Source organism: Perognathus longimembris, chromosome 5 (genome assembly GCF_023159225.1).
Source record: "Perognathus longimembris pacificus isolate PPM17 chromosome 5, ASM2315922v1, whole genome shotgun sequence".
In the NCBI taxonomy this organism is placed as follows: Eukaryota; Metazoa; Chordata; class Mammalia; order Rodentia; family Heteromyidae; genus Perognathus; species Perognathus longimembris.
The window spans coordinates 48,127,082-48,146,108 of NC_063165.1; the positions used below are offsets into that span (position 1 = coordinate 48,127,082).

A 19,027-nucleotide genomic window follows, 5' to 3' on the forward strand; every position below is an offset into this window, starting at 1 on the left:
AAAGTCACCCACGCAGAAAAGTCCGTGAGACTCTTATCTCCATTTAACCACCAAAAAGTTGGAAGTGTGTGGCTCAAGGGATAAAGCACTTGCCTTGAGTACAAAAGTTCAAGGACAGTGCCCAGACCATGAATTCAAGCTCCAGTATTGGCATACACATACAAGTGTCTGGTGTGATAAACTATAATAGCTATTATTATTATTAGTATTCTCTAAGGTGAATAATGGAATCTAAGTCTACTGTGAAGGTTAAAATTCTGTGACAGTATGAAATAGAACAAATGGCATGTTAGTGAGAAAAGCTTTTCTTTGAGGACACTATATTCCTCACATAGGACAAATAGCAATCTCATGTTTGTAAACAAAATTGTGTCTGTTACTTCATAGGGTGGGAAGGCATTCCGGATATATGGATAGGAAAATAATGGGGGTTAATTAATATATATTAACCTAGACTGAGCTTGGGTAGAAAGTAATTATTGCATTAAATAAGTTCTATCTGTACATTGTTAGTACATATCCATTTATAACTGAGCATCTTGGGAATACTGCTGCCTTAAAATTTCACATCAAGATTCTAGACACATAAGGATTTATTTTACTCTAGAATATAAAATTTTGTCTTAATTTGTTTTTATTTGAGATGTATCACATTGAGAAAACCTTATTTTTATTCCTTTTCCTTTGAAAGTGTTAGAAACCATCATGGCCAACAAACATAACTTCAATAAGATGCCAATATCAATTTTCCCCTACTATGCATGTTTGGGCACAGCCTTGTATGGGAAGGAGAAGCCTCTGATCAAACTCCCAGCACCATTCAAAGAGATATTGGATCCTCATTTATGGAAGTTTTTTCAGAAAGAAGGGCATCTGATCCAGGAGATAAATGATGAAATGAGACAGCGTCACTGTGAGCTAACATGGTCCCAACTCAACGGTACAGTTACCATCAGACCTGCAGCCACGTTGGGCAGTCAAAGAAGATCACAAATCAAGACCTGGCAGAAAGAGGCATCCACAGCACTCGCTGCCATCAGGTCTAAATATGAAATTATCTCACTTCAAGTGGAGCCAGGAGTGTGGGACACCATCAAACAAGATCTAGAAGATGGTAGGATTTTGATTGAGTTTGATCCAACTGAGGAGATGGTCATCTTAGCAGGAAAATCAGAAGATGTCCAAAACATTACCTTGAAAACTAAGGAATTAATAGAAAGCATCATGCAGAAAATTAGAAAGGAACAGGAGAGTCTGGAGGAAAAAGTGGCCATTTCTCCAGGAAAGTATTTTCTTTTGTACCACAGTGGTAGCCTGAAGCGTCTATGCATGGAGTGCCCAGAGATGGAGCTTTCTTACAATGAATCCACTCACTACCTGTGCCTGAAAGGCCCCCGTGCAGATGTGTATAAAGTAAAGAGTGAAGTCTTGGCAATGATGTTTGCCATGGTGCATAAAACGTTTCCGATTTCTTCTGAGGTCTCCTCCTTTTTGCAACAGGTAGACTGTAAAGAATTGTCTCTGTTTCTCTTTATAAAACAGAAAATTCTTGCAATATATGAGCTAAAGGATACAACTGTTGACTTGACCAGCTGTTCTGCTAAAGATCAAGAACAAGCTGAGGAGCAAATGCTCAGTGCCTTACATTTTAAACGCATTGAAGTTGAGGACAAGGAAATTCTTAATGGCAACAAGTGGAAAAAGAAAATTAATGATTTGCAAAAGAAACACAATTCCCACACAAAGGTGGTGGTAATCACTGAATTGACTTCAGGATCTCCAGCTGAGGTGATCATTGCAGGTTGTGTAAGAGAAGTCGAGGATGTCTATAGCTTGCTTTTTGACTTCCTGGAAAAACATATGAGAATAGAGAGCTTCATTGAGGTCAAGCCATCCTTGCTTTTAAACTACTTCAGGGCAAACAAGAAGGAATTCTGGCCAAAGAAGACAAGTGTGCAGGTAATTTTCCAGCCTGAAAACAGAAAGAATGGCATTTTACTTATTGGTACCAAGAGTGAAGTACTGGAAGGCACAGACATCATCAAGAAAGCTCAGAATTCAATCTGTGTTAAAACCTTTGACATTGATAAGCCAGGAACCAGGCAGTTCTTCCAGGATAAAATATTGTTTTACAGAAGTGAGGTGAGGCGGTTGTATAGCTGTTTCATTGAACTCCTAGAGAACAAGGAAAAGGACGAGAAGGGCACCAACTTCAAGAGGGAGCTGGCCCCTGGTGTCATGCTGATTGTGAAGCAGGGTGACTTAACTCAGTTTCCAGTTGATGTGGTAGTGAATGCAGCAAATGAAGACCTCATGCATGTTGGTGGGCTTGCTGCTGCTCTCTTAAAGGCAGCTGGCCCTGAGCTTCAAGAAGATTGTGACCAGATAGTGAAGAAAAAGGGCAAGATCCTACCTGGCAATGCCACCATTTCAAAAGCAGGAAGGCTCCCTTGCCACCGTATGATTCATGTAGTAGGGCCTCAGTGGAATGAAGATGACGCCTCAAGGTGTGTATTCCTATTAAAGAGAGCTGTGGAAGCCAGTCTTCATTTAACGGAACAATATAAGTACCGATCCATAGCCATCCCGGCTATCAGTTCTGGAATCTTTGGTTTTCCCCTGTACCAGAGTGTACAGAGCATCATTACAGCCATAAAAGACTACTACCAATATCAGCAGGAAGGTGGCTCCTTGAAAGAGATTTACCTTGTTGGCCCATCTAAGAAGACTGCTGAGACCTTTGTTGAGGCTATAAAAAGTATAGTTGAAGACACCCAAACCAGTACAGATTCCCAGGCTGAGAATGAGTTGCTGACTGACACAGATTTCCTGCCCAAGACAGAATTCTTGCCTGATAGAGCCTCCCACCTCGGTTTCACAGTGGCACACCCAACTGTACAGATACCACAGAAACCTCCTTGTCTCGTAGCCCCAGGAGGCCTAAGAATGCTATTGGTAAAAAGAGGTGTGCAGGATGCAAAAGTGAGTGTTGTTACTTATGTAATACTACCGAAATGCTGTGAGGCCCATGGGGTGTGTGTCCCCTTGAGAGTCAGAGGAAGATAAAGATGGAAAATTCTTATACATCCCTATACAGTGATTTTTTTACTCAAGTTTGAATTTCATATGTCCTTTATCCATTATCTTTTTTTTTTTCCAGTACTGGGGCTTGAACTCAGGGCCTGAGCACTGACCCTGGCTTCTTTTTGCTCAAGGCTAGCACTCTGCCAACTAAAGCCACAGCGCCACTTCTGGCCTTTTCTATATATGTGGTGCTGAGGTATGGAACCTACGGCTTCATGTATACGAGGCAAGCACTCTTCCACTAAGCCATATTCCCAGCCACCTCATTATCTTTTAAAAGCACACATTGTGGCTGGGTATGTGGCATAGCGGTAGAGTGCTTGCCTAGCAGGCATGAAGCCCTGGATTCAATTCCACAGTACCACATAAAGAGAAAAAGTCAGAAGTGGTGCTGTGGCTCCAGTAGCAGAGTGCTGGCCTTGAACAAAAGAAGCCAGGGACAGTGCCCAGGCCCCCTGAGTTCAAGCCCCAGGACTGGCAAAAATATACAAACACACATACACACACACGCGCGCACACACACAATTTGATATACTTTACATTATATGAAATGAAATGAAATAGATTTAATTGCTTTAGACTGCTTACAAGAAAGAGTATCCCTGGGAATTCATCCAAAGGACTGCTCAATGGAATGTGATAAACAGTAATAGAACACTAATATCACTGAGAAAGAATCCTTGTGCTCATTCACAGCCACTGCCATAGCTGACAGAATATAAACTGACAGAGCTACTTTGAGACTTTGCCTACCATTTATTCGTGTCAAATCTGAAATTAACATGTGGCCCAGCTATTTCACTCCTATGTACATATACTCAACAGAATAAAAAAAATCATTAATGCACAACTTGTAAATAAAAGTTAATAGAAATAGTTCTCATGAAAGTCAAAGAAATAATCCAAGTGTTTATCAGCTGATGAATGGGATATATATATATATATATATATATATATATATATATATATATACATGTATATATATCCACACAATGAAGTATTATTCAGCTATAAAAGTTACAGCATGGATGAACCCTGAAAATATTCTTCTCTGGGGTTGAGGGCATGGTGAAGTGGTTGTTTCACAAACACAAGGCCCTGTGTTCAAACCTAATACAGTACTATGAAAATGAAAAAAATTCTCCCCAGTAAATCAAGCCAGTCAGTCAGATGCCATTTTCTCACGTCTGTACTCCTAGATGCTCAGGGGGCTAAGACCTGAGGATCACAGTTCAAAGCAGTCCAGACAGGAAAGTTCATGAGACTCTTGTCTCCAATTAACCACCAGACAACCAGAAGTGGAGCTATGGCTCAAAGTGGTAAAGAAGTAGCCTTGAGCAAAAAAGCTCAGAGATAGCACCCAAGCCCTGAGTTCAAGCCCCATGACTTACAAAAAAGTCATAGAAAACCACAAATAGTATGATTTCATTATATTTCCAGAGTAAGCGAATCTATAGGAAAGCAGATTAATGGATGATTAGAGGGATAGGGGGCAGGCAGATGACAGAAAAGCTTCTGTGGCTGCTCACTGTGTGTGGCTTGGCACTTAAGGTGGTTCTTCCTCAGTCTACCCCATGGTACTATATGTAGCTTGGCGGGCAGAAGCTTTCCATCAGGGCAAAGTAACTTCTTCGTGGCTCACAATCCACCATGAATAAATGCAGGCTGTTTCCTGTTATTCTCTGTCTCATGCACCCATTCCCATTTCTCAGGTCCCACATTGCCCATGCTATCTTTGTCAGCCATGGAAGGGTCTTCTTCAAGACTTGTCACGTTATCCTGTGCCATTTATATGTTCTTTTTTTGGCAGCTCTTTTTTTTTTTTTGGCCAGTCCTGGGCCTTGGACTCAGGGCCTGAGCACTGTCCCTGGCTTCTTCCCGCTCAAGGCTAGCACTCTGCCACTTGAGCCACAGCGCCGCTTCTGGCCGTTTTCTGTATATGTGGTGCTGGGGAATCGAACCTAGAGCCTCGTGTATCCGAGGCAGGCACTCTTGCCACTAGGCTATATCCCCAGCCCCCTTGGCAGCTCTTTTGTCCTGTAGATTCACTTAAACAAGCATTTAGTAACACTTTATTTTGAATTGTTACTTCAGTCTCCAAAAACCTTAGTCATCTTACTTCTTCTTCATTATGCTAAGCTCAATGACACACATAAAGTAATGGTTGCCAAATTCCTTCAATGACGACTTAAAACAATTTTTGATTTTGTCTTTAAGACCCATGTCATTGTCAACTCCATCTCCTCGGACCTTGTACTTGGTAGTGGACCCCTTTCTCAAGCATTCTTGGAAAAGGCTGGGCCAAAGCTCCAGGAGGAGTTGAAGGCTGCTGGACAAGGGGTCGCTGTTGGTGTGGGCACCATTCTCCAAACTAGTGGTTGTAATCTGGATTGTCGCCATGTGCTTCATGTGGTGGCTCCCATGTGGAGAAGTAACAAGATGACTTCATTAATGGTAAGGTGCAGTTTGAAATTCTACAGGAAACAAGCTAGCCTTAGGACGCTTCCTTTAGAATACTGGAGGTTAGACTCTGCCTACATTTTGTCTGTCACAATAACATATTTGAGGGCAGGCTCCATAATTATGGCCATTTTTCTAAGCTGTGGCTGACTTCTCAGGGGACTAGTGAAATGTAAATCATTGTAGAGTTTAGTAACTATTCAGTGGGCTTGGGGAGTACAAGTGGGGGTGCTATTGAAGATCATCCTACTTAGTGAGAAAAGGGATGTGAGGCCTGATAGTGGAAGGCCATGAAAGACAAGTATAGTCAGTGTCATTCTTCATGGTGGTGTTAGTGGGAATTTATTTTCCTTTCCTCTTTTTCTGTGTATAACTTTCCTTGTGTTAACTTCTACTGAAAGCAAAATAGTGTGACAGAGGTCACCATTAAAGTTGCTGAATTCTCTCTTTCCTTTAGGCCCAATACCTATTTCTAGGCAAGATGTGTAAGGCTGTGTTTGTCTTTTTCAGGTCATGAGAGACATAATCAGAGATTGTTTGGAAATCACTGAGAAGCTGTCTCTACACTCCATTGGATTTCCAGCAATAGGGACAGGAAATTTGGGATTTCCTAAAACTATATTTGCTGATTTAATCATTTCAGAAGTATGGAAATTTAGTAGCAATAATCAACTGAAAACTTTACAGGAGGTTCAATTTCTGCTACACCCCACAGATCATGAAAATATTCAGGTACAGTCTTCACTCATTTTTAAATTAGTTTCATAACTTCTGTTTGGGACCTAATGTTTTCAAATTTCTTCTTGAGCTAAAGGATATTGCCTTCATATATATGACATGTAGGAAAATAAGAGAGCAATTGACCTGTTTTGTAATGACAAGTTTCAAGAAAAACTATTGATTTAAAAAAATGACTGTTTAGGAAATTTTAAGACAAATACAAAAATTGATCAAACAATTTTATTAGCTTGGCTGTATCCATCATCAAACAATATGTTTGATAGCTATCCCCTTAGTTCCTCTCCTCTCATATTCTGAAGTGAATCATAACTATGTTAAATTTATGCCTAAAAAGTTTGTACTCTTTCATTTAATTTTTTAATTAAATAAAATTGTGGTAGTTGAAATTGTACTATTTGAGCCAAACCTTCCTCCACACCTAGAAATGTGTTCCAAACAAAACATTTTAACAAAATGACATAATTGCAGTATTATATCTCAAATATAGCAATAATTCCTTTTATTTGATCAATTATAAAGTTCAGATTGTCCATTTGTTTGAATCAGAATCAAATAAGGCCCTTAAGACTATTTTTAACCAATATAATTTATTTACATCTGGATCTAGATATGTCAATGCATAACAGAGAAAGCACACATGTTGCTTTTTCAGTAGGAAACTATTAAAATTATTACTTCTGATCATATTTCTGGAAAAGGCAATAAATTATAAGATTATTGTGAAAAGGCATTTCTGTGTTCCATATGAGTAGTAGAGTTGGGACCACAAATATGAGAACCAAACCCATTCATTGTCTGTCATCCAGTTCCTATTTACTCAATGAATCTTAGATGAGCCACTCACATTAAAGAACCCAAGTTATGAAAACCCTTATCCCTGTCCTTCCTGTCTTTATCATCAGAAGAGTAGATGAAAAGGTCCATAATATTGGCAGGACTTAACAAACAGATGAAAGTCAGAAAGCCAGACTTGACCATGGACTAGTTATTGGACAATCTGGATTTTTTTTAGATTCCTTTTCTTTTCTTTAAAAAAAAATTATTGTCAAGGTGAGGTACAGAGGGGTTACAGTTACACACGTTAGGTGGTGGATGCATTTCTTGTCCAACTTGTTACCCACTCCCTCATTTTTCTCCCACATTCCCTCTACTCCAATCCTTCCCCCATTTGTACAGTTGGTTTACAGCATATTATCTTGTAAGTATTGCTATTGCATTGGTTCGCCTTTTACTATTTGTCTCACCACTTTACCTTCCCTTATTTCAACCTCCCCTTACCCTCCCTTATTCAGAAAAACATATATAAAATACCCAGGGTACCAGAATCAAATACAGTGACAGATGCCACCAGTAGATGAATGGATCAACAGATTGTGGTACATATATACAATGGAATTCTATGCTTCTATCAGAAAGAATGATTGCCCCCATTCATTAGAAAAAAATCATACTAAGTAAAGTGAGCCAGACCCAAAAAAACATAAACTCTATGGTCTCCCTCGTTGGTAATAATTAGTATATGTCTAGGATAGTCCTAGCAGATGACCACAATAGCTCAATAGCTATGTACATATGATCTTATGTGTAAGATGACACTAAGCAAAATAATCTCCAAAATATGGAAAGAAGTGGTTTATCATTTATTTTGTTATTTTAACATACAATGTGAAATTATTTCTTTTTCTTCCTGTTCATTTCCCCTATGATTTAGATCCTGTTGTCACTGTATTTGATTCTCATAAATTCCTTTTCACTAGACCTAGATACTATAAATTCTTTGAAATTCCATTTCAATCAGGCAGGTAAACTACCCAAATAAAAAATCTGGTCCATTTACTCTGCCTATGTAATTACAGTTCTACACAGTCAAAGTTTTAAACAACCTCTCTCTGACTGAAATTGTGTAAGGTGCTATGAGTCATAGAACACAGCATGTAGTACTGCTTTCCTTCCTATAAATCATAATCCTTGGAAGCTTAAATTTATACATATAAAGCACACTTAACTAGAGACATGAAGTGTTGAGCAGTTTTGAATGAATGGCTGCATGGCCTGGGTATGAGTTCTGTGACAAAGAACTGAGCCTTCAAATCTCACTCTTGTCTGGGGAACCCCAGCCTTCACCTTCTTTCCTAAACATCCAGAATACTGGGTAAGTAGTCTAAAAAGGATAGTTCTTCAGACACCTTTTGTAACATTGGAAATGTTATTGTTTCTCCACAAAGGATTGTCATACACTTTTAAGGTGTGTTTTTTTTCTTTTTTGGTCAGTTGTGGGGTTTGAACTCTGGGCCTGGATGCTGTCCCTGAGCTTTTCAGCTCAAGACTAGCTCCTTACCACTTGAGTCACAGTGCCAATTTTGGGTTTCTAGTGGTTAATTGGAGATAAGAGTATCATGGACTTGCCTGCCCTGGATGACTTCGAACCACGATCCTCAGATCTTAGCCTTCTCAGTAACTAAGATTACAGGTGTGAGCCACCAGTGCCTGGCTATTTCTAAGACTTATAAAGACAGACTTTGCTTATGTTTTCACCAAGAGGGAAACTTAGTGAAGTTTTTTTAAATGAAGATTGTAACAGAGGATACAAAATGACACCCCATGGGCCTTGATTCACTCTAGATGTCCTCTATTCAAACTACATTTTTAAAACATTTGAATCACTGACCAGTATTTAAAAATTGAAAAAAAATTACATAAAACTCCACAACCATGTTCATTGTAGCATTATTTACTATAGCTAAGATAAAGAACCAACACAGATGCCCCTCAGTAGATGAATGGATCAAGAAAATGTGGTATGTGTATGTAATGGAATTCTATGCTATCATCAGAAAGAATGACCTCACCCCATTAGTAAGGAATGGAAAGACTTTGGGAAAAAAGTCATATTAACTATAGTAAGCCAGACTCAAAGAAACATAGGCTCCATAGTTTCCCTTATTTGTAATAATTAGTATATGTCTAGGATAGTCCTAGCAGAGGATCACAATAGCTTAATAGCTATGTACATATGACCATATAAGATGATGCTAATTGAAATGAACTTTAAGACATGGAAACAAGAAGTTTTTCTTTGTTGTTGTTTTTAATGTAATGTGTGAGGTTATTTCCTTTTTCTTTCCTTTTTTCCCTTTTGTTTATCCCTTTGTCAGTGGTGTTTTTTTTTTTTATATTGGAAATGAACTTTACAACTTGGGGGAGGGGTGAGGAGGGAAGGAAAGTGGAGGAAAATGAGGGAGGGAGTATCAGTGTTGGACAATAAATGCACTCATGCATGTAACTCTAACCCCTCTGTACATCACCTTGACCAGAAAATTAAATTTAAAAAAGAATTGCAAGATAATATATGCCCAAGTGAAGTAAACCTCTTATGTTAAAAAAAAAGAAAGAAAGAAATCTCATTGGTCCAGGTACCCAATGGACCATCTCCACAGTATTACTTTGATTGCTTTTCTTTGTCAAGCTTGGTTTCTCAGATTTTCTGTAGATTCTTCTAGCTGCCAGGTTTTTTCTAATTATATATCTATATATATATGTATGTATGTTAAATATATATTGAAGACACAGGATATTTGACTTCAAAAAAAATCTCCAGGTGTACAAAACCAGATGTGACTGAAAACTTGGGAAGGTCTGGTGCACTGGACGCGGGTTCTTGCCTTCAAGAGTTGGCTGTGGCTGAGTAGCAGGGGCTCTCTAGTTCTCTCAACTTAAATCAGTCTACTTGTCCCTATGCACTTTATCTGCCTGGCCCCTGGAAGCCTGTGAATCTGAGATCCTCACTCAGAACTGTCTCTCTAACCCACCCATCACTATATCTGTAGCCAGATGTTACTTGTCTATTCCCAACAAAATTTCTATTGCTAGTTTATAAGGAGGGAGGGGGAAATGATGATTTTGTAGTGTTACTGCCAGGTCAAAAGAAAAAAAAAAAGAAAGTCACAGATTCATTATCATTGTAATAGGGTTAAGAAGTTGGGAAAATTCCACGAGGCAAAGGAAGGGGTGACATGGTCCAAAGAGAAATGTACTCATTACCTAACTTATGAAATGGTAGCCCCTCTGTACATCACTTATAATAACACTAGAAAAAAAGAATTTAAAAAACTTTGATATTTAAATCCAGTACCACCAAAAAAAAAAGAATCTATTAAGAAACTGGATTTTTTAAAATATACTTGTTTACCTCTAAATATGTAAGTGTATAAAGGACCGAATTCTTGATTAATTGAATTCCTTGATGAACCAGAGAGTGTAATGGTGGAAACTGTGTTTGCATTCCAGGAATTTTCTGATGAATTTTCCAGGAGGAACAATGGAATTTCTAATGACAGAGTTCCGATGGCCAAAAATACACAAGGTTCAGTAAAGCTGTTATATTGACAAATTATTTCTAGTTGCTAAGTAACTATTCAGTGACAGGTAAAGGATGACCATGATTATTTTTCTGAAAAATTGAGTGACAGCATACTAAAGTATGTTCTATAAACTTAAACAGGTAAGGTATCTGTGTGTCCTCGGGCAAAAGAGAAGATGGGCCAAATTATATAACCTATGCAATAGGTTTTTAAGTAGTAAGTGACACTGTGACATGTATTTCCAAAATAGATATGTGGAGAGATAATATGCTTCTCTTGTGTCAGATTTAAGCTGTTAATTTTTAATTGATTCTCTTTGGAGTCCATAAGGTATTTTTCTTTTGAAATCTGGAGTTGCCTTCCTTGAGCCCAAAGCAATCTCTCTATTTCTGTCTCTCAATTAGCTGGTACTACAAGCTCATCTAACCAGGCTTTATGTGCCTTCTTGAATTAAAAAGAGGTATGTCTTTCATCAAATTTGTAACTTTTCAAGTAATACTTATACAAATAGGTCTCTCAGGAGCTATTCTTATTCCTCTCAATCTTTTTTCCCCTCTCTTTTCTTCAGATTGAATAAGTTATATGCATCTGCCTTCAAATTCACTGAGTCTTTTCTCTGTCCACTATGCAATTGAACTCATTTGGGGAATTTGTTTTAAATTTCAGACAGCACATTTTAAGTTCTAAATGTGCTTTTGTTTAGTTCCTGTTTCTCTGTGAAGAACTCCTGAGATCTTTTCATTGATTCAAAGTCATTTCTTTTCATTCAGGTGTATTTGCACCAACCTCATAAGTCACTGTTAATGAAATACTTTTAAAGTCTGATCATCCCAACACCTGGATCATTTTAATATTGGCACTGATTAGTGTCTTTGTGATCAATAATTTTTTACTCATTTTTTCCTGGCTCTGTGTGTGGCAAGCAATAAGAAGGGTGTGTATGTGTACCTTGTAAGACTTGGATTGCAGAATGATAATGTTCTTGCTTGCTTAGCAGGCAGACTATTTAAGTTCATTCTGCAATGTCCTAACTTTCTGAGGAGGCAGAGTATTAAGGGCATTTCAGTTGTTAAAAATTTGGCTGTTCTGGGCTGGGGATATGGCCTAGTGGCAAGAGTGATTGCCTTATACACATGACACCCTAGGTTCAATTCCCCAGCACCACATATACAGAAAATGGCCAGAAGTGGCGCTGTGGCTCAAGTGGCAGTTGAGTGAGAAAAGAAGCCAGGGACAGTGCTCAGGCCCTGAGTCCAAGCCCCAGGACTGGCAAAAAAAAATTTGGCTGTTCTGCTTAGGGCCTGGCCCACACATGTGCAGCTCTGGGGGAGCTCAAAACTTATTCCAGTTCATGTACAGAATTAGAGGATCCTCTTCTTCACTTTTCCACCTACTAAAATCCCCATCCACTCTCTGGCTTGGAAAGCTTATTTTCCAGGCTTTGTGGCTACAGAGCTAGGGAGTTCAAGCCACTTGTAGTGTTGCCTCATTTATCCATCACCAGGGTTGCCCTTGAGTGAACTGGAGAGAGAAAAGAAAATGGCGGAAAGTATAGAATATTTATAATAGACACATGGATTCTGCATGACTCAGGCCCTTTATCTATGATTCTTTTATTATTGTCTTAGTGCTGGAGTTTGAGTCCAGAGCCTTTTGCATGAAAAGCACCTGCTGTAACCTCACCCCATTCTAGTGCTTTGTAAAATTGAAAATTGTATTTAGATAATTGTAGATTCCCATGTAGTGGTTTTATTTTTTCACACTTTTATTAGCATATATTTGCTGTACAAGTGGGAGTTTATTATAGATGCAATGTATTTCAACATTATTCACCCTTGATTCTCTTTACTCTGCCTTTTTCCCTCAGATCGCCCTACAATAACAAACATTTTCTATAGATGTATCTGTGTACATGTCTATGTATCTATCTATGGGTATATCTATGTATATGTAGATCTTTTAGGTATAAATTCTGCATATGAGAGAAAAAGTGTCATCTTTATACTTCTGAACTTGACTTACCTCACTTAACATGATGATTACCAGTTTCATTTTTCTGAAAGTGATGAATTTTATTCTTAATTATGGCTAAATAATTCTCCATTGTGTGTATAGACCACATTCTTAAGTTGTAGAGCATATAGGCTACTTCCATGGCTTGGCTCTTGTGACCAGTGCAGCAATAAATATGGGTATGCAGGTGGTTTTATATAAAAAAAATTATGTCTTTGTATAAAGGTGTCATAATGAAACCCACTGAGAGTTGTTAAAGGGGTATGAGGAAAGAGAGAGCAATAAAGAAGGTTAATCTAATTAAATTACAATATACACATGTGTGAAATAACATCATGGGACTCCCTTGTACAATTAATATTCTACACTAATAATAGGAACAGAAATGTAAAACAGGTTCTGTTTAGTGGTGATACCGGGAGAGAGGGTCAAAAGAGGAGAATGTGCTCAAAGTACCTAAGTACAGGTATGAAAAGAGAACAATAAAACCTGTTTAAAATGTTTTAAGGGGTACAAGTTTTCAGTGGCTCACATCTATAATCCTAGCTACTCAGGAGGCTGAGATTTGAAGATCACAGTTCAAAGCCAACCTGGGCAGAAAAGTATGTGTGACTTTTATGTCCAATTAAGCACCAAAAAGCCAGAAGTACAGCTAGGGCTCAAATGGCAGAGCACTAGTGTTGAGCAAAAAGGCTCAAGGAGAGCACCCAGGCTCTGAGTTCAAGTCCCAGGACTAGCACTCCCCCCATCTCTCTCTCTCTCTCTCTCTCTCTCTCTCTCTCTCTCTCTCTCACATACACAGTGCAAATTTTTTACTTCTTTCTTTAACTTGCTTGGTGCTGTTTACATTTTAGAATCCTCAAGTGGTGGTGTTTTGTATGTGCCTCAGGGTTGTAACTGTGAGACAGAAAAAGTATAGGGGGCTGACTCCACCTTGACCAGCCCAGTTGCCATTATCTTCTACTTGCTAGAAACAAGCCATCAGTGGAGGCCCGGATCAAAGCCAGGCTAAAGGCTACAGGTCTCCTAGACCTAGGAAGCCCTGTATGAGGGGCATGTGAATCAGCCTTGAATCATCCTTGTTCTTGCTGATTCGGTGACTGATTCTGAGGGGAATCTGTAATCCCTGAAATGTGAAAGTCCACTCACTTATCCTTCTGAGTAATGGGCACTTGAATTCCTCGAAGAAAGCCACACATAGCTGAACTGGGACCTGCCCAGTGACTTTACACAGCAGGCTCCCCGAACCAGGCTTGTGTAAATTACTTCAGGCCCAAACCACAAACTTGCAAAGCCCATCCCAAGACTTTTTGTTCCCTCCAGCCACCTTCACCCAGGACCCGACTTCAGTCCCTTCATCCTTGCCCCACTGTCTCCAGATTCTCCTCAGGTCACCATGCATCCCTCGTGAATTCCACATTAAAGTTGCTCTGGTCTGTTGGGATTGTTTTCTGCTCTTTTTTTTTTTTTACTTGAATACCCTTGTAACTCAGTTTCCTAACACAGTCTACTTTTTATTTTCCTCTTGGCAGATTTGTATGGGGCTGTTGCCAGCCCTAATGCAGGAACGTATGAAATGAAGATTGGCCCCGTCCTATTCCAGGTGGCCTCTGGAGATATCACCAAAGAAGAGGTAGATGTGATCGTAAATTCAACATCTCAAACATTTGACCACAAAGGAGGTATTTCTTTAAAAAATGTTTAATGTTATTATAAAGGTGATGTACAGAGGGGTTACAGTTATATAAGTCAGGTAAAGAGTATATATATTTTTTGACAGTGTCAGTCACCCCTTCCCTCACTCTCTCCCAGTTTTCCCCTCCCATCCCCACCTGCAAGGTGGGGTTCATTTTCAACATAGTATTTAGTGAATACCACTGCTGCATTTGCTCTCCCTTCATCCCCTATTTCTGTGTCCCCCACAACCCATCCAAAGACAGATAAATGAACAAATAAGACAAAAAGAAAACCAGCAACAAAGAAAAAAATCTCATTCCATTTCCTGGATTGCATTTTCATAAGTATTATTTTATATGGTCAGATGCACCTAGGCGTTGCCCCTCTTTGTTCCTCCCCTAAGAGTATCCTCCTTTGGTCTCACTGTGTGTGAATGCCTATAATTTATCATGTCCCAGTGTATTTTAGATCTAGCTTCCACATATGATAGAAAACATGCACCTTTTATTTCTCTGAGCTTGGCTTACCTCACTTAACATGATTTGTTCTAGATCCATCCATTTCCCTGCAAATGATGTGATAATATTCTTTCTAATGTCTGTGTAAAACTCCATTGTGTGTAGATATCACATTTTGGGGGAGATCTACTCATCTATTGTAAGGCATCTGGGCTGTTTCCATAACAAAAGAAGAGTTTCATTTGCACGGCTTAGCCTAGTGTAATAATTCACCTGGTAGATGCAATGGAGGAGTTTCTATAGCCAAATGGTGTTTGATCACTTTGACTTGTTCATATTAATTAATGGTCCTATATCATTTTGGCAGTCAGTTGTAATTGACAAAATTATTTTATAAATTTTTCTTTTTAAATCAGTAAGATTCAGTACAGTACTACTTTAATGATAGTAAGATAATCTTTCTGATCCAAATGGACTGCAGCTTTCTTCGTGTATTTGCTACCATCTTGATTTTCTCACACAGGGGTCTCCAAAGCCATTTTAGAAGGTGCAGGACAAAGTGTGGAAATGGAATGCTCTTGCCTAGGTAAGACAAAATGTTAGTATTTGGGCCTAAATTGTAAGCAGAAAACTGTGGGAGGCCATGAAGATACCAAGGAGAATCTTGGGTTGGAGAAGACAACACAATAGTCTTAAAATCATGTAGTTTATTCAAGTTTTCCAATTACACGGAGCTGTAAGAAGAAAGCAACCATACAATTAAGATGATAAATTATGCCACAACATTTCCCCACGATAGTATTTTAGGAGTTTCTTATTCCCAAAACACCTCATTGCCACAACAGATATTTTAAACAAAGAGTAGGTTCACCATCTATTTTTTTTTAATCTCTTCGTTTGTGTTTCCCAGGTCGGCAGGGCAAGAATGAGTATATAATTACTGAAGGTGGGTCATTGAGGTGCAAGAATATTATCCACGTTGATGGTGCAAATAATGTCAAGAGATCAGTTTCCTGTGTATTACAAGAGTGTGAGAAACGGAATTACTCCTCTGTTTGCCTCCCAGCCATTGGGACAGGTTTGTAACCCAAGGAGTCCACTTTCTTATCGATTTGGTTGTGAAGGATCATGTGGCTGATGAACACAGGGACTGAGTAAACGCCTCACCCCATAGTACCTCTGAGAGAATGAGCAACACTTGTGGATAGTTTAAGTTAAAGAGAGAGGTAGAGAAAAAAAAAGTGCCTACCATGATAGTTAATTATAATATGTGTTGTACAAGATCATATTCTGCTTTTTATGGAGCTTTTGAAGACTCTAGTAGCCAAGAAGAAAAGTTACCAGTGTAACTTCTGTAAAAGGAGAGGAGGAACTCAGTGAGCTGGACTCAGCTGCACAGGGCAGATATGAAAGTCATGAACAAGAAGATTAGGTCTCAGAGTCCTGCGCTGGGATGCTGGCCTCTGCACATCCTGGATCAAAAACTCTCCACTGCATCAAGGACTTCAAAAACAGTTGCTAATATGTTATTAGAAAATGTATGTGGATAAGAGTTGGGAAACAGGCATTTATTCTGTGAGGACTAGGGTCAATATAATTTATTCCTAAGGGTTTGGTTTGTTTTTTTAAATTTTCAGTTGGATCTTTTCTTTCTCGTGTTATTTATTTCTTTATTGCCAGTTCAGGGGCTTGAACTCAGGGCCTGAGCACTAGCCCTGGCTTCTTTCTGCTCAAGGCTAGCACTCTACCACTTAAGCCACAGCACCACTTCTAGCTTTTTCTGTTTATGTGGTGCTGATGAATCAAAACCAGGGCTTCTTGCATGCTACATAAGTACTCTCTGCTAAGCCACATTCCCAGCCCTCATGTTATTTTTAATTATTTACTTTTTTAGGAAATGCCAAGCAAGACCCAAATAAGGTTGCTGAGGCCATAATGGATGCCATAGAAGCATTTATCCGAAAAGGATTGGTCCAGTCTGTGAAAAAAGTTAAAGTTGCTATCATTCTGCCCCAGATACTGAATGTGTTTTATGCCAACATGAAAAAAAGAGAAGGATCTCAGGCTGCTGCTCCTCAGCCATCTATGATATCGAGAATTGCCTGTGAGTTGTTCGTTTTATGACATGTATATTCCTAATATTGTAGGGCATGGGAAACAGCTAATCTTCTTTCTTTCTTTAGCATTTTTGGGCTTTTCTAGGCCAACTCCCCAAAAGCAGAATCCCTTGGTTTTGGAAAAGAAAATAGAAGTGACAACTTTCCAGGTATGTGGTAAAGATGCGAGCTGTGTGGACAATGCTATCTCCTGGATTCAGAAGCTGATTGAAGACGAGCAGGACTTTTACACCAGTGAAGATGAGTGTATCAAAGACTTTGGTGTAAAGGAAGGTCAGAAACTGAATGAGCTGCAAAGAAGGTTAAATGTTACCATTTCCCTGGACCAGGCGAGACCTCTGATTAAGGTTTCAGGATTTAACAGAGATGTGATGAAGGCTAGAGATGCAACTGAGGAAATGATCAAGAGCTTTAGATTGGCCAAAGAAAAGGAAATCCAGGCAGATTCTATCAGTGAATTTATACAATGGCAATATAGTGACAATAGCACTTTTCATAATTTTGACAAGATAACAAATCTGACACTGGAGCATGCATGGAAAGCAAAGGACAAGAGTATCATTGTCAAAATTAATAATCAGGACTACATGGTGATCTTCAGCACATGCACTGCCACAGGTCCAAATGGACACAGCTTGCCTGTTCAGCGCCTCACAAAACACAAAGGTGAGTCCAAGCTTTGTTCTTGTCATCCACTATTTTACATCTACATTGGGATTACCACTATTGTTTGTGTAGATTAAATTTTACAAGTCACTTTAATGATATAAACTAGAGAAATTTGTTTCTGAGTTTAAATAATTCACATTATGGTCTGACAAACACAGCCTGGACATGGCAAGCAGCCTGAAAAGGACCTTCTTAGTAGCACCATGGGAACTCCTTGAATTTGCTCTCATATTTACAGTTTAGAAGCTTCTTAGTTTTCCTGGGAAGATGTTGGCTGCTTCCATCAGTGGAGGTAAGTGGTAGGCTTATAAGGAAAGTGTCCCAGAGTTTTTTTGTTTGCTTGTTTTTAGAACACTGCCACAAAGGGATGGAAACAGAAAGGAAAAACTGGTTAGACAGTGTAGCCCTTTTCTACATTTGTGATCAGTGAACAGGGAGACTCCTGATTCTATTCCCAGAAGTCACCTCTGAATGACTGGACACACACACACACACACACACACACACACACACACACACACACACACACACCAAGAAGCAAGCTAGGAATATCGGTTGATTTCCACCCTCAGGAAAAGAATACGTGTCTCGTATAGACAGCCATTCCTGACTTCTAAGCCTATAAGCACCCCACTGAAAATTAGTAACTTGGCTTCCTATACCCTATTTTTGTCTCATGGGTATACATGTGAATGAATTCTTCAGATTCTTATCAACTCTAGGAAAATGGAGACAGGCTTTCCTCAATGACATGTCACATGCAAAACCTACCACCCATACACCTATGAAGTGTGTTTTGAAGAAGAATGAGAAAATGTGTGCCCTGTGGTGGAGGTAGTGGTGAAGCATTCTGGGGAAAACTATAGCAACTACTGAATGGATGGTAGAGGAGTAATGCTTTATTAAGTTATAACAGAGTAGAGGCTGAACAGAAGAGCTACACTCCATCAGCATTTTTCACCTCTTGGCATGATCAAAACTTATGATTTAGACATAGACTTTGCCTTTCAGAAATCCTGATTCGAGGGGTTGATAGAACATCAGCCAATGAGTGAAATGTCAGGTACCAAGTTCAAGTCCCTATCTTATACAAAAGAAAAAGGAAAAGTAATCCTGATTTAGCACATCTGTGGACATTTTTAGGAGTGGTGGTATTGAGGGCATGCATGCCAGGCAATCAATCAACCACTGAACTAAGACCTCAGTTCTTTTTCCTTTTTTAGGAAACATATTTCAGTCTACTATAATATGGGTTGTCTGTGGTCCACACTGGAAAACACTGTCATTGAAAGTTAAGGAACGTCTTGTTTTTTTTTGTTGTTGTTTTGTTTGTTTTTTGCCAGTCCTGGACTCAGGGCCTGAGCACTGTCCCTGGCTTCCTTTTGCTCAGAGCTAGCACTCTGCCACTTGAGCCACAGCGCCACTTCTGGCCGTTTCCCATATATGT

The 19,027-nt window shown here is 39.2% G+C and overlaps 2 protein-coding genes across 7 annotated transcripts in view; one reads left to right on the top strand and one right to left on the bottom strand.

Moving 5' to 3' along the window:
• Kpna1 (karyopherin subunit alpha 1) overlaps positions 1–19,027 on the bottom strand; it is a 596,817-nt gene that overhangs the window by 163,572 nt on the left and 414,218 nt on the right. The window lies entirely within an intron of this gene.
• Parp14 (poly(ADP-ribose) polymerase family member 14) overlaps positions 1–19,027 on the top strand; it is a 79,159-nt gene that overhangs the window by 11,504 nt on the left and 48,628 nt on the right. For 2 of the 6 annotated variants that reach the window (XM_048346758.1, XM_048346763.1), the window contains 9 exons: positions 692–2,982; positions 5,302–5,538; positions 6,055–6,276; positions 10,573–10,648; positions 14,192–14,341; positions 15,318–15,380; positions 15,705–15,872; positions 16,689–16,898; positions 16,978–17,577. The exons of 3 other annotated variants lie outside the window; for them this stretch is intronic. In XM_048346758.1, coding sequence (XP_048202715.1) covers positions 692–2,982; positions 5,302–5,538; positions 6,055–6,276; positions 10,573–10,648; positions 14,192–14,341; positions 15,318–15,380; positions 15,705–15,872; positions 16,689–16,898; positions 16,978–17,577 — 4,017 coding nt within the window. The remainder of the gene's footprint in view (positions 1–691; positions 2,983–5,301; positions 5,539–6,054; positions 6,277–10,572; positions 10,649–14,191; positions 14,342–15,317; positions 15,381–15,704; positions 15,873–16,688; positions 16,899–16,977; positions 17,578–19,027) is intronic. One more of the 6 variants, XM_048346759.1, reaches the window with a different exon arrangement.